A 21,272-nucleotide genomic window follows, 5' to 3' on the forward strand; every position below is an offset into this window, starting at 1 on the left:
ATTTACCCCATTGACTGAGTTTTACTGTAAAAGTCTGTGAAAGTGGAATTTTATTGAAATGAATTAAGTGAATATATTGCGATGCTAACAGCGTCATAGAAACCGCTTCAGTCAGTAAACAACTGTCGCTTCAGCAGCACTGAGCTACAGATAACAAACTGGAGCTGTTAGCTGATTGGCTGAGGGGCCGTTACATGATTGGCTTCGGCGCCAAATGATTGACAGTGTGCCCGCCTCCGACATGCCGCGACGTGACGGGTGACGTCACGGGGGGATTTGATTCTGATTCGAATTCTGATTCTATTATGTTTATATTATAATTGTATTCTATTTTATACATTTACTGTATTTAACAGGTTACATGAAAGGTAAGCTCGAACAATCCTTACAATTATTAATAAAATTACACATCCTTCACATGCATAAAGCAATTCAAAAGGAATTCTGAGACAGAATAAATGCTAATATTTATGATCTGGTCGGTTATGTAGTTATTAAAAACTCTGATTTGAAGCACTGAATCTGCTGAACTCCATGTGCTCTTTACAGATGAGTGAGAAGAAGAAAAAGAAACAGTGTGGAACAGCTGGAGCAGCTAAAGCATCCATTATGAGCACAACATCTGACCAAAGACCGAAATGTTTTAGGGATATTATGGACCTTGTTCTTCATCTGAGAGATGAGTACGCACAATCTTTGACACTCAGTATCATTTCATTCAATTCATTTACACTTGAATAAATGGTTTGATTCTGATTTACTGTCTGTGTGTTTGTCTAAAGGGAATGGAAGGCTGTGAGCCACGGCATGACGAAGGAGGTAAGAGTGGGAGAATAACATTTTAATTTCCAGAATTTGGCAGATGCCCTTATCCAGAGTGACTTACATTATCTCATTTTTATACAACTGAGCAATTGGGATTAGGGTCCTTGCTCAGGGTCCCAACAGTGGCAGCTTGATGGACCTGGGATCAAAGTCACAACCTTCCGAATTGGTAGCCCGACACCTTAACCACTAGGCTACCACACACCCAATATAACAATAACAGAATAACAAAGTAATGAATGGGATGTAAATGTTTTAGTTGGTTGATCTGGCTAATGAAGAGATGAATCAGTGTATTGTGTAATACTCTATTCACTTTATTGATTTGGGAAACATTCAGTCATGTGTGTAAATCTGTTCAGTTATGTATTGTAGTGTTATTGACTGCTATGTGAAGAGTCACATCATGTGGCTCATGGATCATTTAAAACTTGGTTTGAACCGCAGAGTTCAGTTACTGGTTTTGTTTGGTGAAACAAATTGTAATGTCACTGATCATGTTTCATATTCAACAAACAAATTTTCTTTCTTATATTTCAAAAGTTCACAAGGGTGAAGTTTGCAGTTATGTGCACAAAACTCGTGACACTGGTGTCGTCTGCTATCGTTCGGCGTTTACTGAAGCCTCTCAGCAAAAGCTTCGGGATCGAAGCGATTGTCAAGGCAAATGACAAGCTGAAGGAAATGGAATCGGGCAAGGAAACGGAATTGGCTTCAGCTCAAAAGTAATCTTTTCCAACCTGTTGCTCAAATTTCAATCTTAATTTCCCGATGATCACATTTACTGCACTGTTTAATCAACCTTCTGACCAATAAGAATCCAGGATTTAGCAGCATTATGAATGGCTAATCACATGGGTTTTCAGTGTTTTATGAGCAATTGGCTGTTTAAAAGGAGAAAATAAATTTAACATTCTCGATCATGTTCTCTCTATCCATGTTTGTGTATAAAGATCCCCTATGGAAGCATCTGATTTCATCTGTCATCTCGCTAAGAGAATCGTCACAGAAATTAAAGGTGCAATGCTGGAGGCAATCCGGAGCGTGGCATCAACACCACATGTGAACTTGGTAGAAGAAAATCAGTTCTCACAGCTAGATGATCTCAGCATCACATGCACAAATGAGATATGTGATAAGATCGTGGCTCTGTATCAGTCTAAAGATTTCAGCAGACCAGATGAAAAAAACACTTTATTAATGTCGCTAAAGTCCCTCCTGAAGGTCCAGAAATTAATGAAGGGCTTGGAAGAAGCTGTCTCCATGAGCAGGTCCTCTTCTTGGAATACCATATCCACAGTTTCTCAGGTGACCCCCCCATTGTCTGAAGTGATGACTCCTGAATGTGCTTCATCACCTCCTGAACCTGAGGTCCCTTTCAGTGATCAGTTTGTGAGCAAAGCTTTAGAAATGATAACTGAAGTTCTTCTGAGAACGGATGAAAAGCTTGCCGCCTCAGTGTCATCCCAAACCTCTGTCCCTGCCTCCAGTAAGACAGAACTGAATTCCCTGACGGAGCTGGCCAAAAGCAAAGCCACGGAAATTCTGCAGAAATTATTTTTTTTGCTTCACAGTTGCATCGATGCTGACCAGTCTGTACCGGAACATGAGGCCTTCCTCGCTTATGCTCAAAAGATCCACGCGGACATCCACAAGCGGGTGTTTACATATGTCAGTGAGCGGCAGCAAGCCGTTTCAGAGAAAAGCAAGAAGGAATCTGATGTCGCTGCTAAACAGGTTCTAGATAAAGCCACCCAGGATGTAAGTGATATCCTGGAGAAGAGCTTAGCTGCACACATTTCCACAGGTTCAATCAGTGTGACAGGCTTGGTTTCCAGCACAGCGGCAGTAGATCTGGATCGAGTCGCTTCTGGTAGCGTTAACAAGGTGATCAGTGGAGTACCTCAGGAGATTGGATTATCTGACATGGAGCGCAAGCCTCTGCCTTCAGACCATTACGTTCCTCTGAGCCTTTTTACTGTGGCCCGCAAACAGTTGAAGGCTTTTTTCACTTCCTTCTCTAAACGTGCTGCTGGAGATGACAAAAAGATAGATGTGTCAGCTGGCACTGGGGATGGCACAGTTCACGAGCAGGAAGTTGGCCCAGATTCTGTTCCAGAGAGAAGCATGTTACTCTCTATGCAATTTCCACCAGAGCTCATTTACTCGTTTGTAGAGGAGTCCACTAAGGCTTTATTGCAAAACGTGCTAAATGTCTGGTCGAGTGATGGAAGTGATGGAAGTGATGGAAGTAATGGAAGTAATGGATGCTCTACTCACACAGCTGAGGGTCAGGAGAAGAAAAAGAGGCCTAGACATCGTTTTGTTGTGAAGGCTGACAGGCTAGTGGTCGTTAAGGTATGCAGGTCTTCTTCCAGATTTTATTTGTTGTTAGTGATAATTGAATGGTTCAGTGGTTTACATCAGTCACTCAATTTACAGCATTAATCAAGTTATCTTAGATGTCCAGTTCTGTTTCCTGATTTGTCTTTTTATCTTCATAATTCTCAGTCTCCCAAAAAGCAGAGGAAGCGGCGCAGAGATTCACTGGAACTGGCGGACCAGCCGAGCACCTCTGGTAAGGCTTTAAAACAAAATGAATCTGCAATAATTGACCATGTTTACCCTACTTTTTTTGTAGTACATTTTGTTGTAACTCTGTTTCTTCTTATTCCCAGATTCACACAGTGTACCAAAGGCCTCGCAGTCGGTATTCGAGAGAGCACGCAGGGCACTAGGCAGGTTCGGCTCCAACATCTCCAAGACCTGCACCTGCTTCCGCAACTCTCAAAACACTCCGTAAACTCATCACATTTATCCTGTGTCCAGTGATTATTAACGAATTTATAGAAATATAACAGACATATAACCAAACAGAAAAAAAAAACAAACAAAAATACCACCTCACCTACAATGATCAACACCCAATCAAATAAGCAAAACAAATAAGTTAAAAAAAAGTTTATTATTAAAAATAATTCCGATTTTATTATTCTAATAATGTTGTCAGGAATGTCCGATTCAGACCCCAATGCAGTACGCATACAAGACCTCAAATTAAGATTCTTTAAGAGTCCAGAGATGGACGAAGGGTAAATAATGGGAATAGCACAGGTAGAGACACACAAACAGTCACAGAAATGATGCTAGTTTGTAGTGCCGTGAGTTTGTGGTAAGCTGCTAGCATCTTGCGATATCTGCTGGATTCACTGCCGGCAAAGTATTCTGTAATGTGGAGCCTAAGGCAGAAGGTATAGTGTCCATATGCGGGTTTAATGAGTAAACACAGAGCAGACAAATCCAAAATGGGTGCAAAAAGAACGCTAACCCTAACCTAGAGGCAACCAAGTCCGAGAGAAAATAACACGAAAAAAAAAAACTAGCAAAGAAAACAAACAGGATCAAAACACAGTAGGCAGAATTACAATGAACAGCTTGGTACCATAGTGAAACTAACAATATTTAATAAACACCAGCAGCAGTGAGCACAAACAAAAAACAAAACTGTTGCAAACACGATAGTAAACTGATGAAATTTATGTTTATGTGGGCGACACGGGTAATGCGAGCGAAATGCTAACGTGCAAGTGGACCAACTATATCCACATGTGAATATGCTAGTGCATATATGTAAAGAATGAATATGAATTGTATTTGAGATGGAGATTAATTATTGATGGGTTTTTTTGTTTGTTTGTTCTTCCATGGCAATATCATGTAAGTTTTGTGCTGAGGATACAACTTTGCACTAAACACAACCTCAACATGCACAAATGGTAATCTTGCTGATTGAATTGTTTAAAATCAACGAGCTGGTAGGAAAGTAAATTTTTTTTCTATTTTGGACAAACAGGATGATTTCTGAACTGAACATTTTTTTTAAACACAAGTTTTATAAAAAAAAGAATACTTTCAGTGTTGAAAGTCGATGGTTACGATTACAAACCGCACATTTTTTATACTTAAGTTTATACTGGACGAATTACACTTTCCAATATTCAGGTATTTGAATGTGATATTTTGTTTTAAAAATATTTTTACTGTTATATTTTTTAATTTATTGATTTCACAAAAGAAACTGACATAATTTTGAGTTTCAAAAGGGGTTTGTTTCATTTATTTGTGATGGTTGTTTGTATGAAGTGTGATGTGAATGGCTCTCCAATTGGATTTAAGCTGTCAAACTGTTGAATCGATGTACCCGAAACAACAAAACAAAGGGCCAGAACACATATATTCACTGACTGAAAAGTTTGTCTGCGCTGAATATTCACTCACCTGCTGTTATGTCATGTTAAACATGTAAGACGTATAATTACACATTGGTCTCTCTATATAGAACCAACTCAGCACATAGTTCTTTCTGGATCAATAAATCAATAAAACTTTCAAGGTGGTAACATTTATAAAGATGTAAATATTTAAAAACTTTAGATTAAATAAAAGATTAGATTCTACAAAATATAATCATACACAAAACCATCTGAAAAATATAACAGCCTAACATTACGTTTAATTTTGCTGAGAAACGTTTGTTCCAGGATTTTGTTGTCTGACAGACGATGATAAGAAGTTAAACAAATATCAGCCACTTTGTGTAGCCTAAAAGCTAGCAGAGATGCCTTCAGGCTGAAATGAAAGCACCATGTTTAAAATTAAATTTAAAGAGGAAAGATGCATCAATGTCATAATCCTCTGGCTTGTGCTCTTTATTTAATAAAGGCTTTTATAGTAATACACACTTATTTTTTTTCAACCCTGAGTGTATCTTGTTCTTATCTACCATAGTAATCAGTTTAAACAATGAAAATTAAAATCAGAAGCTATTCAAATGCTGAAATCTTCCTAACGTCAGATGTTTATGTAGATGTAAAATATAGGATTTAAATTGGCACAGTGACTTAGATTACATTACCTGTCTTAATTTACTCAGGAACACCTTTAAAACGACTTTTATCCGTTTTTCATCTGTATGGAACAGAAACGTGGAAAAATACAAAGCTAATGAACTGAGATATGCCCCAAGTGAAAAAAAAAGCACAGTAAAAGTCCTCGATGCCATCAGTGCCCCCTGGTCATTGATGCTGTCAGGTAAAACAGAGGATCCAATTTCTACTCCTTTAGAAATAAACAGATAAAGAGGTGGATAGAGTGCAGCTAGCCATGGGCAAAGATCAGCAGATTATTCCAAAGGAAACCAAATATAAATACAGCTGTATAGAGAAAGAAAAGAGAAAAAGATGGAAAGAGAGAACATACAAGAAGAAGCAATAGCTGCAATGGCTGGTTTTTACCAAGGGTTCGATCCTGAAGCATACCTGAAGTACAATTACACACCACCACGAGCGGACTTCAGCCGAAGTGACAGCATCGTACCATGGAAGCTAAACTGCCTTCATAAAGCTTTCAGAGAGGGTAAGATGTTGTTTTTGTTGTTATTGACTAAATGACTAAAAAATTTATATTTGAAAGGATCATTTCATAATTTTACTAAAAAATAAAGTAATTTTTATACTTTATTTTATTTACTTTATACTTCTCAGGGACAGCGTGCTGGGTATATATAGTGCATATATATGTAATATAATATACTGTGTGTGTGTGTGTGTGTTTGTTTTTTACATATATTATTATACACACTGACAACTCTTTCCTTAGTGTGAAATGAGACATGTCTTAAAGATAGATACCAAGTAAAACTGTTTAAAATAATAGTTTGTGTATTCCACACTCCACAGATGCCATAAAAGGAGACATTCTTGTGGATGTTGGTTCTGGTCCAACTTTATATCAGGTGATGAGCGGATGTGAGAATTTTAATCGAGTCATATTATCTGATTTTTTGGAAGTGAATCGGAATGAATTAGACAAATGGCTCAAGAATGGACAGAGCAACTTTGATTGGACCCCTTACCTGAAACATGTGTGTGAGCTGGAGGGACGCAGGTGAGACATGTTATGTGTTTTATTCACGTTTGCAGAATGTCTGACCCAGACACAGACTGGTTCTCTTCACACGGGTCTTATTATTTTTATTGCTGTCATGTTCAGTATGTTAATGTCTCAGGGTAATTAAGGCAGGCTGTCTCCTATTGGTCCTCACTATTCAGAAATACAGAATTTAAAGCTGTTTTCATATTATATGGAATTTAGAAGCTGACAAAACTATCAGTTATGTCACAGTAAATAAAATGTATTTTGCAGTAATGTCAATTTGTCTTAATTGACTCTGGATTATGGAGTAGGATTTCCTTTTAAAAAATATTTTGTTTGAAATTTCTCTTTCAGTTTTGAGATTTAAAAAATTTTTTAAATACAAATCTCAAAGAAAATTGTCCGTAGTGTATGATTGCGTGAGTAAATGAGAGAGTGTGTGTGCCCTGTGATGGGCTGGCACTCCGTCCAGGGTGTATCCTGCCTTGATGCCCGATGACGCCTGAGATAGGCACAGGCTCCCTGTGACCCGAGAAGTTTGGATAAAGGTGTAGAAAATGAATAAATGAATGAATCTCAAAGAACTGTTTTTTATTAACTTCTGTTTTGACTCCATTCAGAAAAAAATCTGAGTTTGGCCACTCAATAAGATCTTAAAATGATGTGTATTATTTAAATATATGGAACTCGTATTAAATATTTCCAAAAACCAGCTTCCAAACTCCATATTATTTCATTTTTAGCTGTTTCTGTCCATAATGACTAAAATACAGGGGCTGGACAATAAAATATAAACACCTGGATTTAGACAATGATAATTAATTAGTATGGTGTATGGACTCCTTTTGCAGCCAATACAGCATTAGTTTGTTCAATTCAAGTTTTCAATTCAAGTTTATTTGTATAGCGCTTTTTACAATGGACATTGTCACAAAGCAGCTTTACAGAACATAAACATAGAACAAAAGATAAAGATAAACATAAGGAGAAGTATAAAGAATTAATATAATAAAAATTCAAGATATATACAGTTCACAGTGTGTATGTATGTATGTATGTATGTGTGTATGTGTATTTGTCCCCAATGAGCCAGTCTGAGGGCTCAGGCAACAGTGGCAAGGAAAAACTCCCTTAGATTGGTAAAGGAAGAAACCTTGAGAGGAACCAGACTCAAGGGGAACCCATCCTCATATGGGTGACACTAGATGGTGTGGTTACAAATATACAAGTATCACAGAGTCCAACAGGAGCCGGTAGATCTGTAGATGTCTCAGGGTTCTCACAGAGTCAGCCTTGTCTCAGTGGAGGTCCAAAAATTTCAACGCACGGAAGGCGATCATAGCATGGGTGTCTCAGCATGGGTAGAAAAAGAGAAGAGAAGAGCAGTGCAGAGGGATTAACATATCTGCTGTTCATAAGAATGTGCAAGTCTAGTGTGATAGTGCACAATATTTATGGGATGTATTATGTGTACGCCTGACTAAAGAGATGAGTTTTCAATCTACATTTAAACTGTGAAAGTGTGTCTGAGCCCCGAACACTATCAGGAAGACTATTCCAAAGTTTGGGAGCTAAACAAGAGAACGCTCTTCCGCCTTTAGTAGACTTAGATATTCTGGGGACTACCAGGAGTCCTGAGTTTTGTGATCTCAGAGAGCGTGAAGGATTGTAACGTGTTAGAAGACTAGTTAGATACATGGGAGCTAAACCATTAAGAGCCTTGTACGTAAGTAGCAGCAGTTTGTAATCAATTCTAAACTTAACAGGTAGCCAGTGTAGAGATGATAAAATTGGGGTTATATGGTCATACTTTCTTGTCCTAGTGAGAACTCTGGCCGCTGCATTTTGGACTAACTGTAGCCTATTTATTAAAGATGCAGGACAACCACCTAGTAATGCATTACAATAGTCCAGTCTAGAGGTCATGAAAGCATGAACTAGCTTCTCAGCATCAGATACAGACAAGATGTTTCTCAGCTTGGCAATATTTCTGAGGTGGAAGAAGGCTGTTTTTGTGGTTTGGGCGACGTGATTTTCAAAAGACAAGTTACTGTCTAATATAACACCCAGGTCTTTCACTGTCGAGCTACTAGTAACAGTACATCCCTCTAATTGGAAATTAGGTTGTGAGAGTTTCTGTGTACTAGTTTTTGGGCCTATAAGTAGTGTTTCTGTCTTATCAGAGTTTAACAACAGAAAGTTACAGCTCATCCAGTCTTTTATCTCTCTAAGGCATTGAGTTAATTTCGACAATTTAGTTATTTCATCTGGTTTTGATGAGATGTATAACTGTGTGTCGTCAGCATAGCAATGGAAGCTAATCCCATGTCTTCTAATAATGTTCCCTAATGGAAGCATGTATATCGAGAAAAGCAGAGGTCCTAGAACTGATCCTTGAGGGACCCCATAATTAACTGGTAATAAACTGGAGGATTCACCATTTAATTCTACAAAATGGTATGGTTTGTCTTAGGAATGATTGTCTTGACTGTAGCCAGAGAGATGTTTGAGCCATTTCTCTTGCAAAACAGTGGGCAGGTCACTATGTGATGTTGGTGGAGGAAAATGTTTAATGACTCGCTCTTCCAAAACACCCCAAAGTGGTTTAATATTATTCAGATCTGGTGACTGTGCAGGCCATGGGAGATGTTCAGCTTTACTTTCATGTTCATTAAACCATTTTGTCTCTGTGTATTGGTGCATAATCCTGATATATGGCGCCGCCTGAAAGGCACACCACTGGGTGGTCCTCCATGTGGTCCTCAGATTCAAATTTTATTGGTCACATACACAATCATAGACAGTCTGACATGCAGGGAAATGCTTTTTACAGCTGTCTGTATTATAAAGATCAAATAAGCGGAGTCAAAAAAAAAGGCTATTGAAATGTAAAATAACATGAAATGCAGGAAGGAGGAAAGATAAATACACAAAATATTAAAAAAAAATGCAGCATATGAAAACAATACGACAATTGTATTGTATTCATATTATTATGGCGATGTGAATAGAATATGCATAAAGTGTGTTTGTGTGCAAGTGTGTGCAGTTTTAGTTAACTTTAGTTTAGTTAAGTCCAGTTAAGGTAGTGGGTATTGTGTGACAATATTAGAGTCCAAGCACTCGGTGTTCTCCTGGTTGAGGATTGCATGGCCTGCAGGAAGAAGTTTCTCCTCATTGTTTATGTGTTTGCCTTCAAGAAGTGGAAACACTTCCCTGAGAACAACACAGAGTAGAGTCTATTGTGCAGGTGGCTGAGGTCCTTCACTTCCTCCTGCTTCTTCCTGGCTACTATATTCATGGTATGCTCAGCTGATAGCACCACCCTCTGGAGAGCCACGGTGTTTCCCATTAGGACGCTCTAAATGATGCAGGTGTAGAAAGTTCTTAGCACCTCAGATGGCAGTTTGAAGACTTTAATCATCTAAGGTGGTAAAGATGCTGCCAGGCCTTCTTCACTAGGATGTTGATGTGACAGGACCATAACAGACCCTGCATGAGGTGAACACATACACTACGACTGAAAAGTTTGAGATCACATGGACATTACCTTGTTTTCCAGTTGTGCAGAATGGCCTCCCACTCTTAATCTTTCTTTATAAATCAGCTGATTAATTTCATGTGCTAGTGACATGTCCATCTAGCAGAAGTAGTGGACCTAAGGAAAGCCATGATATTGCAGTTCCAACCAACACTGATCCACCCTGAGCTTCATTCTTGGCACACAACAGTCGAAGTGGCAAGCTTCTTTGGGGCTTCTCCATACTCTAAGGCTCACAAATGTGGCAAGATAGTGAAGGTGGACTCCTCAGAGAACAATATATATTTCAAATATTCCACAGCCCAAGATTTCCACTGCTGGCACCATTGAAACTGACATTTGGCATTGGCATGAGTGACCAAATGTTTGGCTATAGCAGCCTGACCATAAGTATTGAACCTATGGAGCTCCTAATTAAGAGTTTACGTGGAAACAGGAGAGAATGTGTGCATTCAATTCTGCAGTAAATTGGGGCAGTTGTGGCTTTTTGGATATAATTCGGGTTAGTACCCAGACATCTTTTTGAGACAACATACTTTTTGCGTGGACAGATATTACTGTTGGATGTGGTTGGTTCTTCCTGGTGGTATGCCAATAGACCCTGGATACTGTGGCTCTTGATACACAACAAATACTTGTTTTTCCCTTTTGAACTCTGATATGTCTCCCGTTATGTTGTGTGGATTACTGTATTTTATGTACAGCTGTGCTATTACTCTCTAAATTCAACTTTCACATTCTGCTCTTAATTATGAAATATTAAGATTGGTATCTTGGGGTCTTGTTCACGAGTGAGGGAAGGATGGAGCGGGAGATCGACAGGCGGATCGGTGTATCTTCTGCAGTGATGCGGTCGATATACCGGTCTGTTGTGGTGAAGAAAGAGCTGAGCCGCAAGGCGAAGCTCTCTATTTACCAGTCGATCTACGTTCCTACCCTTACCTATGGTCATGAGCTTTGGGTCATGACCGAAAGGACAAGATCCCGGATACAGGCGGCCGAAATGAGTTTCCTCCGCAGGGTGGCTGGGCGCTCCCTTAGAGATAGGGTGAGGAGCTCGGTCACTCGGGAGGAGCTCAGAGTAGAGCCGCTGCTCCTCCACATCGAGAGGAGTCAGCTGAGGTGGCTCGGGCATCTGTTCCGGATGCCTCCTGGACGCCTCCCTGGGGAGGTGTTCCGGGCATGTCCAACCGGAAGGAGGCCCCGGGGAAGACCTAGGACACGCTGGAGGGACTATGTCTCTCGGCTGGCCTGGGAACGCCTCGGTATTCCCCCGGAGGAGCTGGAGGAAGTGTCTGGGGAGAGGGAAGTCTGGGTGTCCCTGCTCAGACTGCTGCCCCCGCGACCCGGCCCCGGATAAGCGGTAGAAGATGGATGGATGGATGGATGGATGGATGGATGGTAACAAGGCTTCACAGATATAGGTGTGAAAGCTCAAATACTGTATGGGCCAGTTTTTCCGTTTTTTTCCCAATGCCACCTTAGAATTTCTTGGTAGTAGGGTCACTTTGTACTTTATGATGCCAAGTATTTTAGCTTATCGTTTTATTCTGTACACTCTGAATATTTTAAAATATACAATAACATGAATGAACCTAATGTTTTAATACAGTTCCTCAGCATGGCAGGAGAAAGCAGAGAGGCTTCGGTCGGTGGTGACTGACATTTTTCCTGTTAATGTTCACCGCCTGTTCCCATTTCCACCTGGATCCTTGACTGCTTCCAGCGCTGACTGCCTTGTGTCCTGTTTCTGCCTTGAAAGTGTAAGCCCTGACATTTCCTCGTTCACTCAAGCTCTACGCAATCTGTCCAGCCTCCTGCGTAACGGTGGTCACCTTTTGCTTATTGGAGCTCTGGGGGAGAGCTTTTACATGGCAGCTCCTGATGTTCGGATCCCCGTTGTGCCACTGGATGAGGCTCAGGTTTGTGCGAGTCTGAACGCCAGTGGCTTCGATCTCCTGCAGCTCAGTGTGTATCGATTAACAGCAGACATGCTGGTTGGAGTGGATGACGTTAAAGGCGTGTTCTTTGCAAAAGCTAGGAAACAATAAAATCATTGTCAGTATAATAAACTATAAACCAAGCTTTGACTAAATAAACAAATTCTTTTCTGTAAAGTTCCTGGAAAATAAATAAACTTAAACTTGTATTTGAATTGTCTGACTTAAACCAATGCTGCATTCAGTAATGCTGTTATTTCTGTCATTATATATTAACATAATAAAATAATTAAATTGTACACTGAATGATAAACTCCTGGTCAGGTTACTGTGCAATTCACAGAAATGCATTCCATCATTTGATATAAAATTATTATTAGTATTCTATTTATCTCAAGTAAATGAATGAATAATCAAGAGTAAATTACCCTTTGTCTGATTAATTATTGTGATCTCCAAAATGCATTTCAGTACACGTTCATGGCTATGAACTAGTTATGAAGACAAACAATCATATCATTTTAGAAAAAAAGATGTGACGTGTGGTATTTCATAAAGTGTGCATCAAACTTTTCTAGTGTCTAGATCTTATAGAATTAACCTGAATAGAACTGTCACTGTACACCTCAGTTTTCAAGATATATGCATGTTTGTGTGAAAAAATATTATACAATCACAAACTTAAAGGTGGGGTCTCTGTTGTTTGAAAGCCAATGTTGACATTTGAAATCACCAAAACAAACACGCCCCTAATATTTTTAACAATAAATGAACTCAATGAGTAATACTATGGTAATACAAATGTATTTTTATAGTACTATGTGTTGTACCGTGAAAGGTTTATCTCCGTTTCACGCGGAAGACGTTCAGTTCTCTCCAGCGCTGGAAAGCTGGAAGCCTTATCGTAAGTCTTTCTTCTCTTTCTTTCTTTGTTTTTATCCGCCATGTCAATGTTAAAACCGCTTTCTGCTAATGTCACACATGCGCAATGAACACTCTCTCCGCCCATATTGACAAGACACGACCTTTTCTGCTCATTGGCTACATGTTAGTTTTGTTTTTGTTTTGTTTGGCGGCCCAACGCAGTTTTCTGAAGCATTTCTCAAACAACAGAGACCCTACCTTTAATTGGACAAAGCCAAATGTTACCAATGTTACTTGAGCAAACAAATTAACCTGAATGAACGGTCACTGTACACCTCAGTTTTCAAGATATATGCATGTATGTGTGAACAAACATGTAATGTGCCAATATGTGAATGTCCCTGCCGACAAGGTTTCCCCTGTATGAATCAAAATAAATAAAACTGAGAAGAATTTGAACGGATTGTTTATTCTTTTCTCAGTTCTACATTTTTAGGCAAATCCTGCATGACTGCTCAGTTACAGTTTATCTAATTCAAGTTTTGTGTGAATTCATGCAAGAGCTCATTAGTTACAGATGTAGTCTCCATATTCTTTAACCTGATGCATTTTATTTGTTTTAATCATTACTGAGGTCTACGCTCTACTGAGTACTGTGACAGATAGGTGAAGATAACACAACAATGTTTATAAGAACCCAAGGAATCAGTTGAAACAAAGAATTTTGTTAGTGGCTCTTACAGTAAATAAAAAATATGGGCCAAAACAAACATTTTAACAAACTTTCAAATCTTTAGGATTGTAAAAGTGCCCTTTATTGATTGTGATTTCGATTGATTATTGCAGTTAATTCTTAGATTCTTTATAGAAACTCAAAAGCATTTTTAAACGTTCGAAGCTTTTATTTTGACAGGAATAAACCGGATGTAAACGTTTACATGACCCTATACATCCACTAAGGGTTGTGATTGCTTCCTGGAGTATTTTTTTTTTTTTTTACAAGCGTGTTCGAAAAGTATTTTTCTATACAGTTTCCCTTTAATAAAAGGGAACACTAAAATTAAATAAAGTGTAGGTCATGTCGCAGTGTGTGGCGTTACAGACGCGCTTAGCCTCGGTGTTGCAGGCTTTAATTCACTCTGTTATGGCGGAAATGTGCAAACTGCTCCAGGAAAGAACCGAGTTAATTTTAAACCTCCGGCTTTCTCAGGATCAGAGTATAAAGGTGAAGTTAAAAGAACTGATACAGACGGAAACGGAACAGAAAATGGTATGTTTACGTTTGCTTGTGATGACGCACGCAATGTTAAGCGCATACAAATGGCAGAATCGGATGAACCGGTTCATTGAACCGATTCGCATTCACGAGCGTTGACGGTGTCGATTCTCTGATTCTATGTAATCAAAATACTTCAGCACAAAACTGTTTCACCATCTTATCAGTTCTAAAGTGTGGATTTTTTTTTTTACCTCATAAATAGGTAAAGAATGGAACATGGATGACAAAAATTCACTTAAATTAAAATACCTAACAACATAAAACTTCTTGTTCAGAATAATGCCATACATTTAAACAGTTTTTAAGCACTTAAGAAGTTTTTTTTTAATCCAGTTAAGTAAAAGAATTTATTAGTGCAACACAATTTATTATATAAGAGAATTTGTGTATCAGGCAATAATTTTATCATATTTATCATATTTTTATTTTTATCATAATTATCATATTATTATCATAATAATAACCAGTACTTTACAAATGAAACTACGCTGCTGAAACAATACAGTTTTTTATCCTGTGATCGTGACAGACTTTGTTCAGAATGTGGAGGAAGACTACTGTTAATTCATGAATGATGACGAAGAGGTGGATTATTAAGAGAAAATAGCAGATATAAATAACAAAATAGCATCATAGCAGCCTATTAAATAATTTACTCTTCAGTCCTTTTGTGGTAATAATATGATTATTTCATTAATAAATTTCAGTTAAATTGTTACCCCTTTAAAGAAAACTTCGACCCATGTCGGTACCGGATTTTTAACAGAATTGCATATTCTTTTTTTCTTTAAAGAAACAGTTTGCCTCTATCATGGAAGTGTTGGGCAACGAGGCGCTTGGTAAAATCATCACACTTGTAGATGAAAAGAAGTTCTTGTTGGACCCAGAGAATAAAACCTTCTCAGAGAATAGAGTAAAACATCTGGGAAGCATTCTGAACATTCTGTCAGCCGGAGGGCCGGGTACGTATTCACTGCTGCACACGTTACAGTAAACACTCACCGTTTTATACACATGCTGGGTTTTAATCTGCAGGGAACACTGTATAGAACGAACTAAAGAACTTCATGGTCTTCAGTCCGGTTCTTGACTATTTATGACGTGGGTTCTGTTCAGAGTTTCTTAAGCACAGACTCCTTTAACTGTAAACTATATTCCACTAACTATTTCAGAACAGATTTATTATATGAACATTATCTAACCGTTCAGATTTTTAGTACTAAAAGTAGTAGAACTTTTAGTAAGTAGTCCTAGCCACATAAAGTGCATCTGTACAACCTGGTGTAAACAGTGCAGGACAAGACAAAAGGACAGTTCAGGACAAAAGACAGTGCAAACAAAAATTTTTGTGTAAGACATTACACAAAAGCAGCCCATGTTTAGTTCATTCTAGGGAAAAAGTTACATTTTTATTCATCGCATTTTGTAGGTGTTTTATTCGACTATATATATCTTATTTGAAATATATCTTAATGAATGCTGTATTTGAATGTATTTATGCAAAAGTAATAATCGTGATTAAATCACTGTAACACGTGCTGTCAGCGGCTAATTTGCTTGAAAATTTCTTTGAAACAGGAAGTTAGTGTGACGGCTTGTTTTACACAACAGCTAATAGAAGTGGACTTGTGCTCTGGCTCTGCCAGTCCCTGGTCATTATCAACACAGTAGCTGACAGTAGCTGAGCGATCCAGTTAATTTGGAGGACACTGACAAGTTTAACGAGAGCCTTTCACAGACTCTTACTGATAGAGATGACGTATAAAGATTAAAAAATTTTTCATCTGTATGTTGTAGCCACAATTCTGCCACTGCTCGAAGTTGGTAAAACGTTCGAAAGCTGACCAGTCTCAGAAACTCCACCCTCCTCCCATTTATTCTCCACTAAGCCATGGTTGGAAAAGGGAATCGTAAGTGTGAAGACTCATGCCTGATAAACATACCTCTGGACCATGTTTATGGTTAACAACCCGCTACTGTAGAGCAAAACACGGCCCTTTGGGTGGGGCTTCTACATTATAAAGCACATTTTACTGAAGGAACGCAAAGTCTTGTTTAAATATACATCATAGGGAAAAACCTATTTGTTCCCAGAAAATGATAGTATCTCAAAATGCTTTTTGGGTGGACTGTGAGTACCAGGCTGCAGATTGTAGGTTGTTCTATTTCCTGCACACGTGCATTATGGGTAACCTGTCCCTATCGTTGAGCACTTCGTTGTTCAGAGACGAGCTCGGTTTCTCTCCGGACACCAACGAGCAGTATCGTTTAATTTCATCAAAACGAATCATTATTGCTTTTGTCTGAATTTCAGAAGAGGAACATTCCTACGACGGCTGTAGGAAAAACTCTGAGGCACCAGCAAGACAGGAGGTAGGTGACTTTAAGCAGATATGAAGATAGATTTTCTTGAATGTAAACGTTTGTGTAAGACAAACGGAACTACTGGTGGAAACCTGACACTTTTGCATTCTGTTACGCCCTCAAAACAAGCGAGCTTGTTAAAAATCTTGTCAACGTAAAATTATTCAATAATATTAATCAGCCTTCTGAGGTGTTTGTTAGTGACATATGGGACCGCACAGACAGACCGTCCTTTCTTTTAATTTAAACCGAATGATTGTTTTATTTCTCTTAATTTCCAAGTTTGTCAATTTGTTTTTCTTCATTTTTATATTCTTTAATCAATGGCAATAAAATAAAGCAACAGCTTTGCACCAAACGTTCTGGACAGAGCTCGGCGACTGAGGAAATGTTTCTGATCGAGACTTTACAACTCTGTATGTCTCTCTGAACTAAACGCTGTAAACATCGAAACGTCATTCGAAAAAATAAACCACTTAAACTTCTCAGTATCTTGCCGATATAATGGTGCAGGGATTCATGCAGATTCTATGATATGAAGTCGATCAGGACGAGGTCACCTTAGTGACTCTTTTTATCTTGGAATTTACACACTTTCAGGAGTGCAACATAGAATACAAACAGTTTTCACTACTAGATTAACTAGACGAGGACCTCGGATTAAACAGTTGGTGTGTGTTTGACTGTAATTATTTGCTCAGGCTGGAGACACAACGGAATGTCAGAGTCCCGAATCTCCTCTCACGCTTGCTGTGACGATTAAAGACGAACTGGGAAACATCGACCTGAAATCTCTTATCGCAGGTTACTCTTCTGTCTGAGTTTATCGAGAATCATTCTCTTAAAAAGAGAATCACAAATATAGGATTATATGTTTTAAAAATTGACATAAAAATATGATGATGATTTAGAAATAAATAATTAGTAATTAAAAAAACTGTAATTAACCAAAACAGAAGTTTTTAGTGAAACACACGTTTTTTTCCCCCCTCGTTACAGATCACCTGTACGTGCCGTCAGAGGAAGTCAGGACACAAGCGGAGGGCAGTGAGGGTCATCAGGAAGCTGATAGCTTTGAGGGGAATTCTTTTATTTGTGCTGAGGGTGGGAAAACGTTTTTGTCCATGAGCAGCCTCAGGTCATATCAACGGATTCACGGTGGAGAGAAACCGTTCAGCTGCACGCTCTGTGGAAAAGCCTTCGCTCACAAGCAGAGCCTCGTAGATCACCGTCGTGTTCACGCAGGCGAAAAATCCTTCAGCTGCACAGACTGCGGCAAATGCTTCGGGAAGGCTGCGCACCTCAGGACACACGCGACTGTCCACAGCGGAGAGAAGCCTTTCGGATGTGACGTGTGTGGCAAAAAGTTCAGCATCACGCAGAACCTGACCCGGCACCAACACACACACACAGGCCAGAAAAACTTCCCGTGTTCCGTCTGTGGCAAGAGCTTCACCCGAGCGAAGACGCTGATCACGCACCAGCTCATTCACACAGGACAGAAACCGCACTCCTGCGTGGTATGCGGACGAGCCTTCAGACACCTAGCGAACCTGCGCAACCACGAGCGCATTCACACCGATTTGCGGCCGTACTCGTGTGACCTGTGCGGAAAGACCTTCCGCCACCCCGTGAACCTGAAGATCCATAAACGCATTCACACCGGAGAGAAGCCGTTCACGTGCAAAGAGTGCGGCAAGAGCTTCAGCCAGCAGAGCAGCCTCGTCTCTCACAGCCGCACGCATTCGGACCTGAAACCCTTTGGATGTAGCTACTGCAGCAAACGCTTCAACAACACCAACAGTCTGAAGCTGCACGAGCGCACTCACACGGGCGAGAAGCCATACAGCTGCGAGTTCTGTGGTAAAAGCTTCAGTCAAGGCAGTCACCTCCGCACGCACAAACGCCACCTCCACGGAGGAGGCAAACAGTACATATGTGATAAGTGCGGAAAACGCTACTCCGACCCGCGCAATCTCAAACTGCACAAGTGCGTGTACGCCACAGTGTAGTCAGTACCGCCGGTTCTACTTTGTTCTGTTAACCATCACAAAGTTTCTTACAGTAGGACATGCATAAAAACTATTAATTTACAATAGCTCTGCGTATTACTATTTATATTAGAACTATTTTGGATGACCGCAAATTCATGTATAAACTATTTCAATGTTATAAATAAATATAATAAATAAAATATAATACTTTGTTCAATAAACACGTACGATTACGTCTGAAAAGAATTACAAAACCTTTTAAAGCATTTGGACATGCTGCTTTATATTTGTGTCACTTCCGTGCATGTTTTTTATTTTATTTTTTATTTTGTAGAATATATAAAGAATTAATTAGATAAATAAGAAGATGGTGTGGGGGCACGGTGGCTTAGTGGTTAGCACGTTCGCCTCACACCTCCAGGGTCGGGGTTCGATTCCTGCCTCCACCTTGTGTGTGTGGAGTTTGCATGTTCTCCCCGTGCCTCGGGGGTTTCCTCTGGGTACTCCGGTTTCCTCCCCCGGTCCAAAGACATGCATGGTAGGTTGATAATTGTCCCTAGTGTGTGATTGCGTGCGTGAATGAGTGTGTGTGTGCACTGCGATGGGTTGGCACTCCGTCCAGGGTGTATCCTGCCTTGATGCCCGATGACGCCTGAGATAGGCACAGGCTCCCCGTGACCCGAGGTAGTGCGGATAAGCGGTAGAAGATGAATGAATGAATGAATGAATGAATGAATGAATGAAGAAGATGGTGTACAATTATGCTCTTATGTAGGTACAGCGTGTGATTATCAGGACTGACACTTACCTAAAATACCAGATTGTTAGATTAGATCAGATTAATATCCAATTAGATCAGATTTGATGGTGTTTTTTCTCCGATCCTCTTCACTGACATTTGAGAGTCTGAATATTTCAGCAGACGGATCAGAGATCTCAACATGCACTGTAGAGCTAATAAACTCAGGTGACGGGCTACTCTTGCTTAACATAAACATATGACACCAGCGATGAGCTCTGCTAATTCAATCCAAACTTTATTTTTGGATGTATTGTTTCTATACACATTTTCTATGGAAGCATGAAGATGAAACCTCCAATGAACCAAATAAGGAATCATTTGAGCTGATTGTTTGGAGTTGTTTATCACGTCATATCTAATATATGTAGAAGAGACAAAATCTCACTTCAAATGAGACAGATTACACGTATCAAACTTTTACTTTGCTAATCTACTTCTTGTTCACGGTGATGCATGTGGATCAAATCCGAGTGAAACATTTATTTTTTATTTTACTCAGTCACAGTGTGGAAATGCAGTACTATTTATACTGCACCAAAACCGCTCCAGAATTGGCTTTATTTTAAAAAGAACCTAACATCAAATCTTTTAGTGACTTTGAGAGATCTGTAGCGACTGTCCTGTACTAGCTTCCTGATGACAAATCACTGATCACCATCGTTCCCAAACACCAATCACCATCGTTCCCAAACACCAATAACCGATCACCATCGTTCTCACACACCAATCACCGATCACCATCGTTCCCAAATACCAAACACCAATCACCATCGTTCTCAAACACTAATCACCGATCACCATCGTTCCCAAACACCTGTAGCATCTGGTATTATTGAGGGTCTGCATTCCACAGTGTCACACACACACAACTGGCTCCAGAATGGCTGGATCCTACACAAAGTCCAGATAACCCCATGCTGCTTCTCTGATTGAACTCATAGGGGCCCTCAACCAGAACACACACACGCAGCCACCTACAAACGCATACACACACACACACACACACACACACACACACACACACACACACACACACACACACACACACACACACAACACAATGGGACATTCCTTTTACTAATAAAATGAGAACACAACACTGTATTAACATCAGTTATACTTTAATTACTGATCCTGGCATGTTAATGTATACCTGTTCTAAGGCTGTATGTCCTTTTAAGGTCTGATGTCAGAATGTATACAAAATTATCTGTTTTTCACTTCCCTAAAGCAAATGCATTTTGTTTTGTTTCATTTTTGTTTCTTTCTCCTTTATCAGAACACAATATCGTAGTAATATCAGTTACACTTTGATTACTGATCTGTGTATGTAATGTACCGCTGCCTTTATACCGTCATTCCCCTTCATGTTTAGTATCCAAATGACCACAAAATTATCGGTTACTCATTTTTCGAACAATGGTGTATTTTATTTGAGCACGAAAGGCACCATACTGTCTTAATACACCTTGGATAAAACTTTAAAGTCATCTAAAAGTTTTATAGCTAAACCACGCTACACACCAATCACTGATCACCATCATTCCCAAACACCAGAGGTGCGTAGTAACGAATTACATTTACTTTGTTACATTTACTTGAGTACATTTTTTTGGTAACTTGTACTTTTTGAGTATAATTAAAGATACGTACTTTTACTCAAGTAGATTTTTAGTGGAAAAACTTTACTTTTACTTCGCTACGATCGGCGGCGTTCCTCCGTTACTCA

At 39.4% G+C, this 21,272-nt stretch overlaps 2 protein-coding genes across 2 annotated transcripts; both read left to right on the forward strand.

The window, feature by feature from the left end:
* The first annotated feature begins 3,837 nt into the window (after window positions 1-3,837).
* Window positions 3,838-12,357, forward strand: LOC132857913 (phenylethanolamine N-methyltransferase). Its single transcript, XM_060888040.1, has 5 exons — window positions 3,838-3,917; window positions 5,807-5,916; window positions 6,058-6,240; window positions 6,564-6,771; window positions 11,913-12,357. The coding sequence occupies exons 1-5, from the start codon at window positions 3,838-3,840 to the stop codon at window positions 12,349-12,351; spliced, it is 1,020 nt and encodes a 339-aa protein (XP_060744023.1). The 3' UTR covers window positions 12,352-12,357.
* Window positions 12,358-14,069: 1,712 nt separating this feature from the next.
* On the forward strand, window positions 14,070-18,962 carry si:ch211-207i20.2 (uncharacterized protein LOC568537 homolog). The gene is made up of 5 exons (XM_060862126.1): window positions 14,070-14,374; window positions 15,177-15,345; window positions 16,698-16,756; window positions 17,449-17,551; window positions 17,747-18,962. Exons 1-5 carry the CDS (start codon window positions 14,183-14,185, stop codon window positions 18,757-18,759), a joined length of 1,536 nt encoding a protein of 511 aa, XP_060718109.1. The 5' UTR covers window positions 14,070-14,182; the 3' UTR covers window positions 18,760-18,962.
* Window positions 18,963-21,272: the final 2,310 nt, after the last annotated feature.

Source organism: Tachysurus vachellii, chromosome 2 (genome assembly GCF_030014155.1).
Source record: "Tachysurus vachellii isolate PV-2020 chromosome 2, HZAU_Pvac_v1, whole genome shotgun sequence".
In the NCBI taxonomy this organism is placed as follows: Eukaryota; Metazoa; Chordata; class Actinopteri; order Siluriformes; family Bagridae; genus Tachysurus; species Tachysurus vachellii.

Excerpts from the sequence above, each read along its gene's own strand:
- si:ch211-207i20.2 (XM_060862126.1), top strand. The coding sequence starts at position 14,183 with ATGTCGCAGTGTGTGGCGTTACAGACGCGCTTAGCCTCGGTGTTGCAG. Across the intron at positions 15,346-16,697 it reads TCTGTCAGCCGGAGGGCCGG|AAGAGGAACATTCCTACGAC; the intron begins GTACGTATTCAC and ends TCTGAATTTCAG. Across the intron at positions 16,757-17,448 it reads AGGCACCAGCAAGACAGGAG|GCTGGAGACACAACGGAATG; the intron begins GTAGGTGACTTT and ends TTATTTGCTCAG.
- LOC132857913 (XM_060888040.1), top strand. The coding sequence starts at position 3,838 with ATGTCCGATTCAGACCCCAATGCAGTACGCATACAAGACCTCAAATTA. Across the intron at positions 6,241-6,563 it reads TCATAAAGCTTTCAGAGAGG|ATGCCATAAAAGGAGACATT; the intron begins GTAAGATGTTGT and ends CACACTCCACAG. Across the intron at positions 6,772-11,912 it reads TGTGAGCTGGAGGGACGCAG|TTCCTCAGCATGGCAGGAGA; the intron begins GTGAGACATGTT and ends GTTTTAATACAG.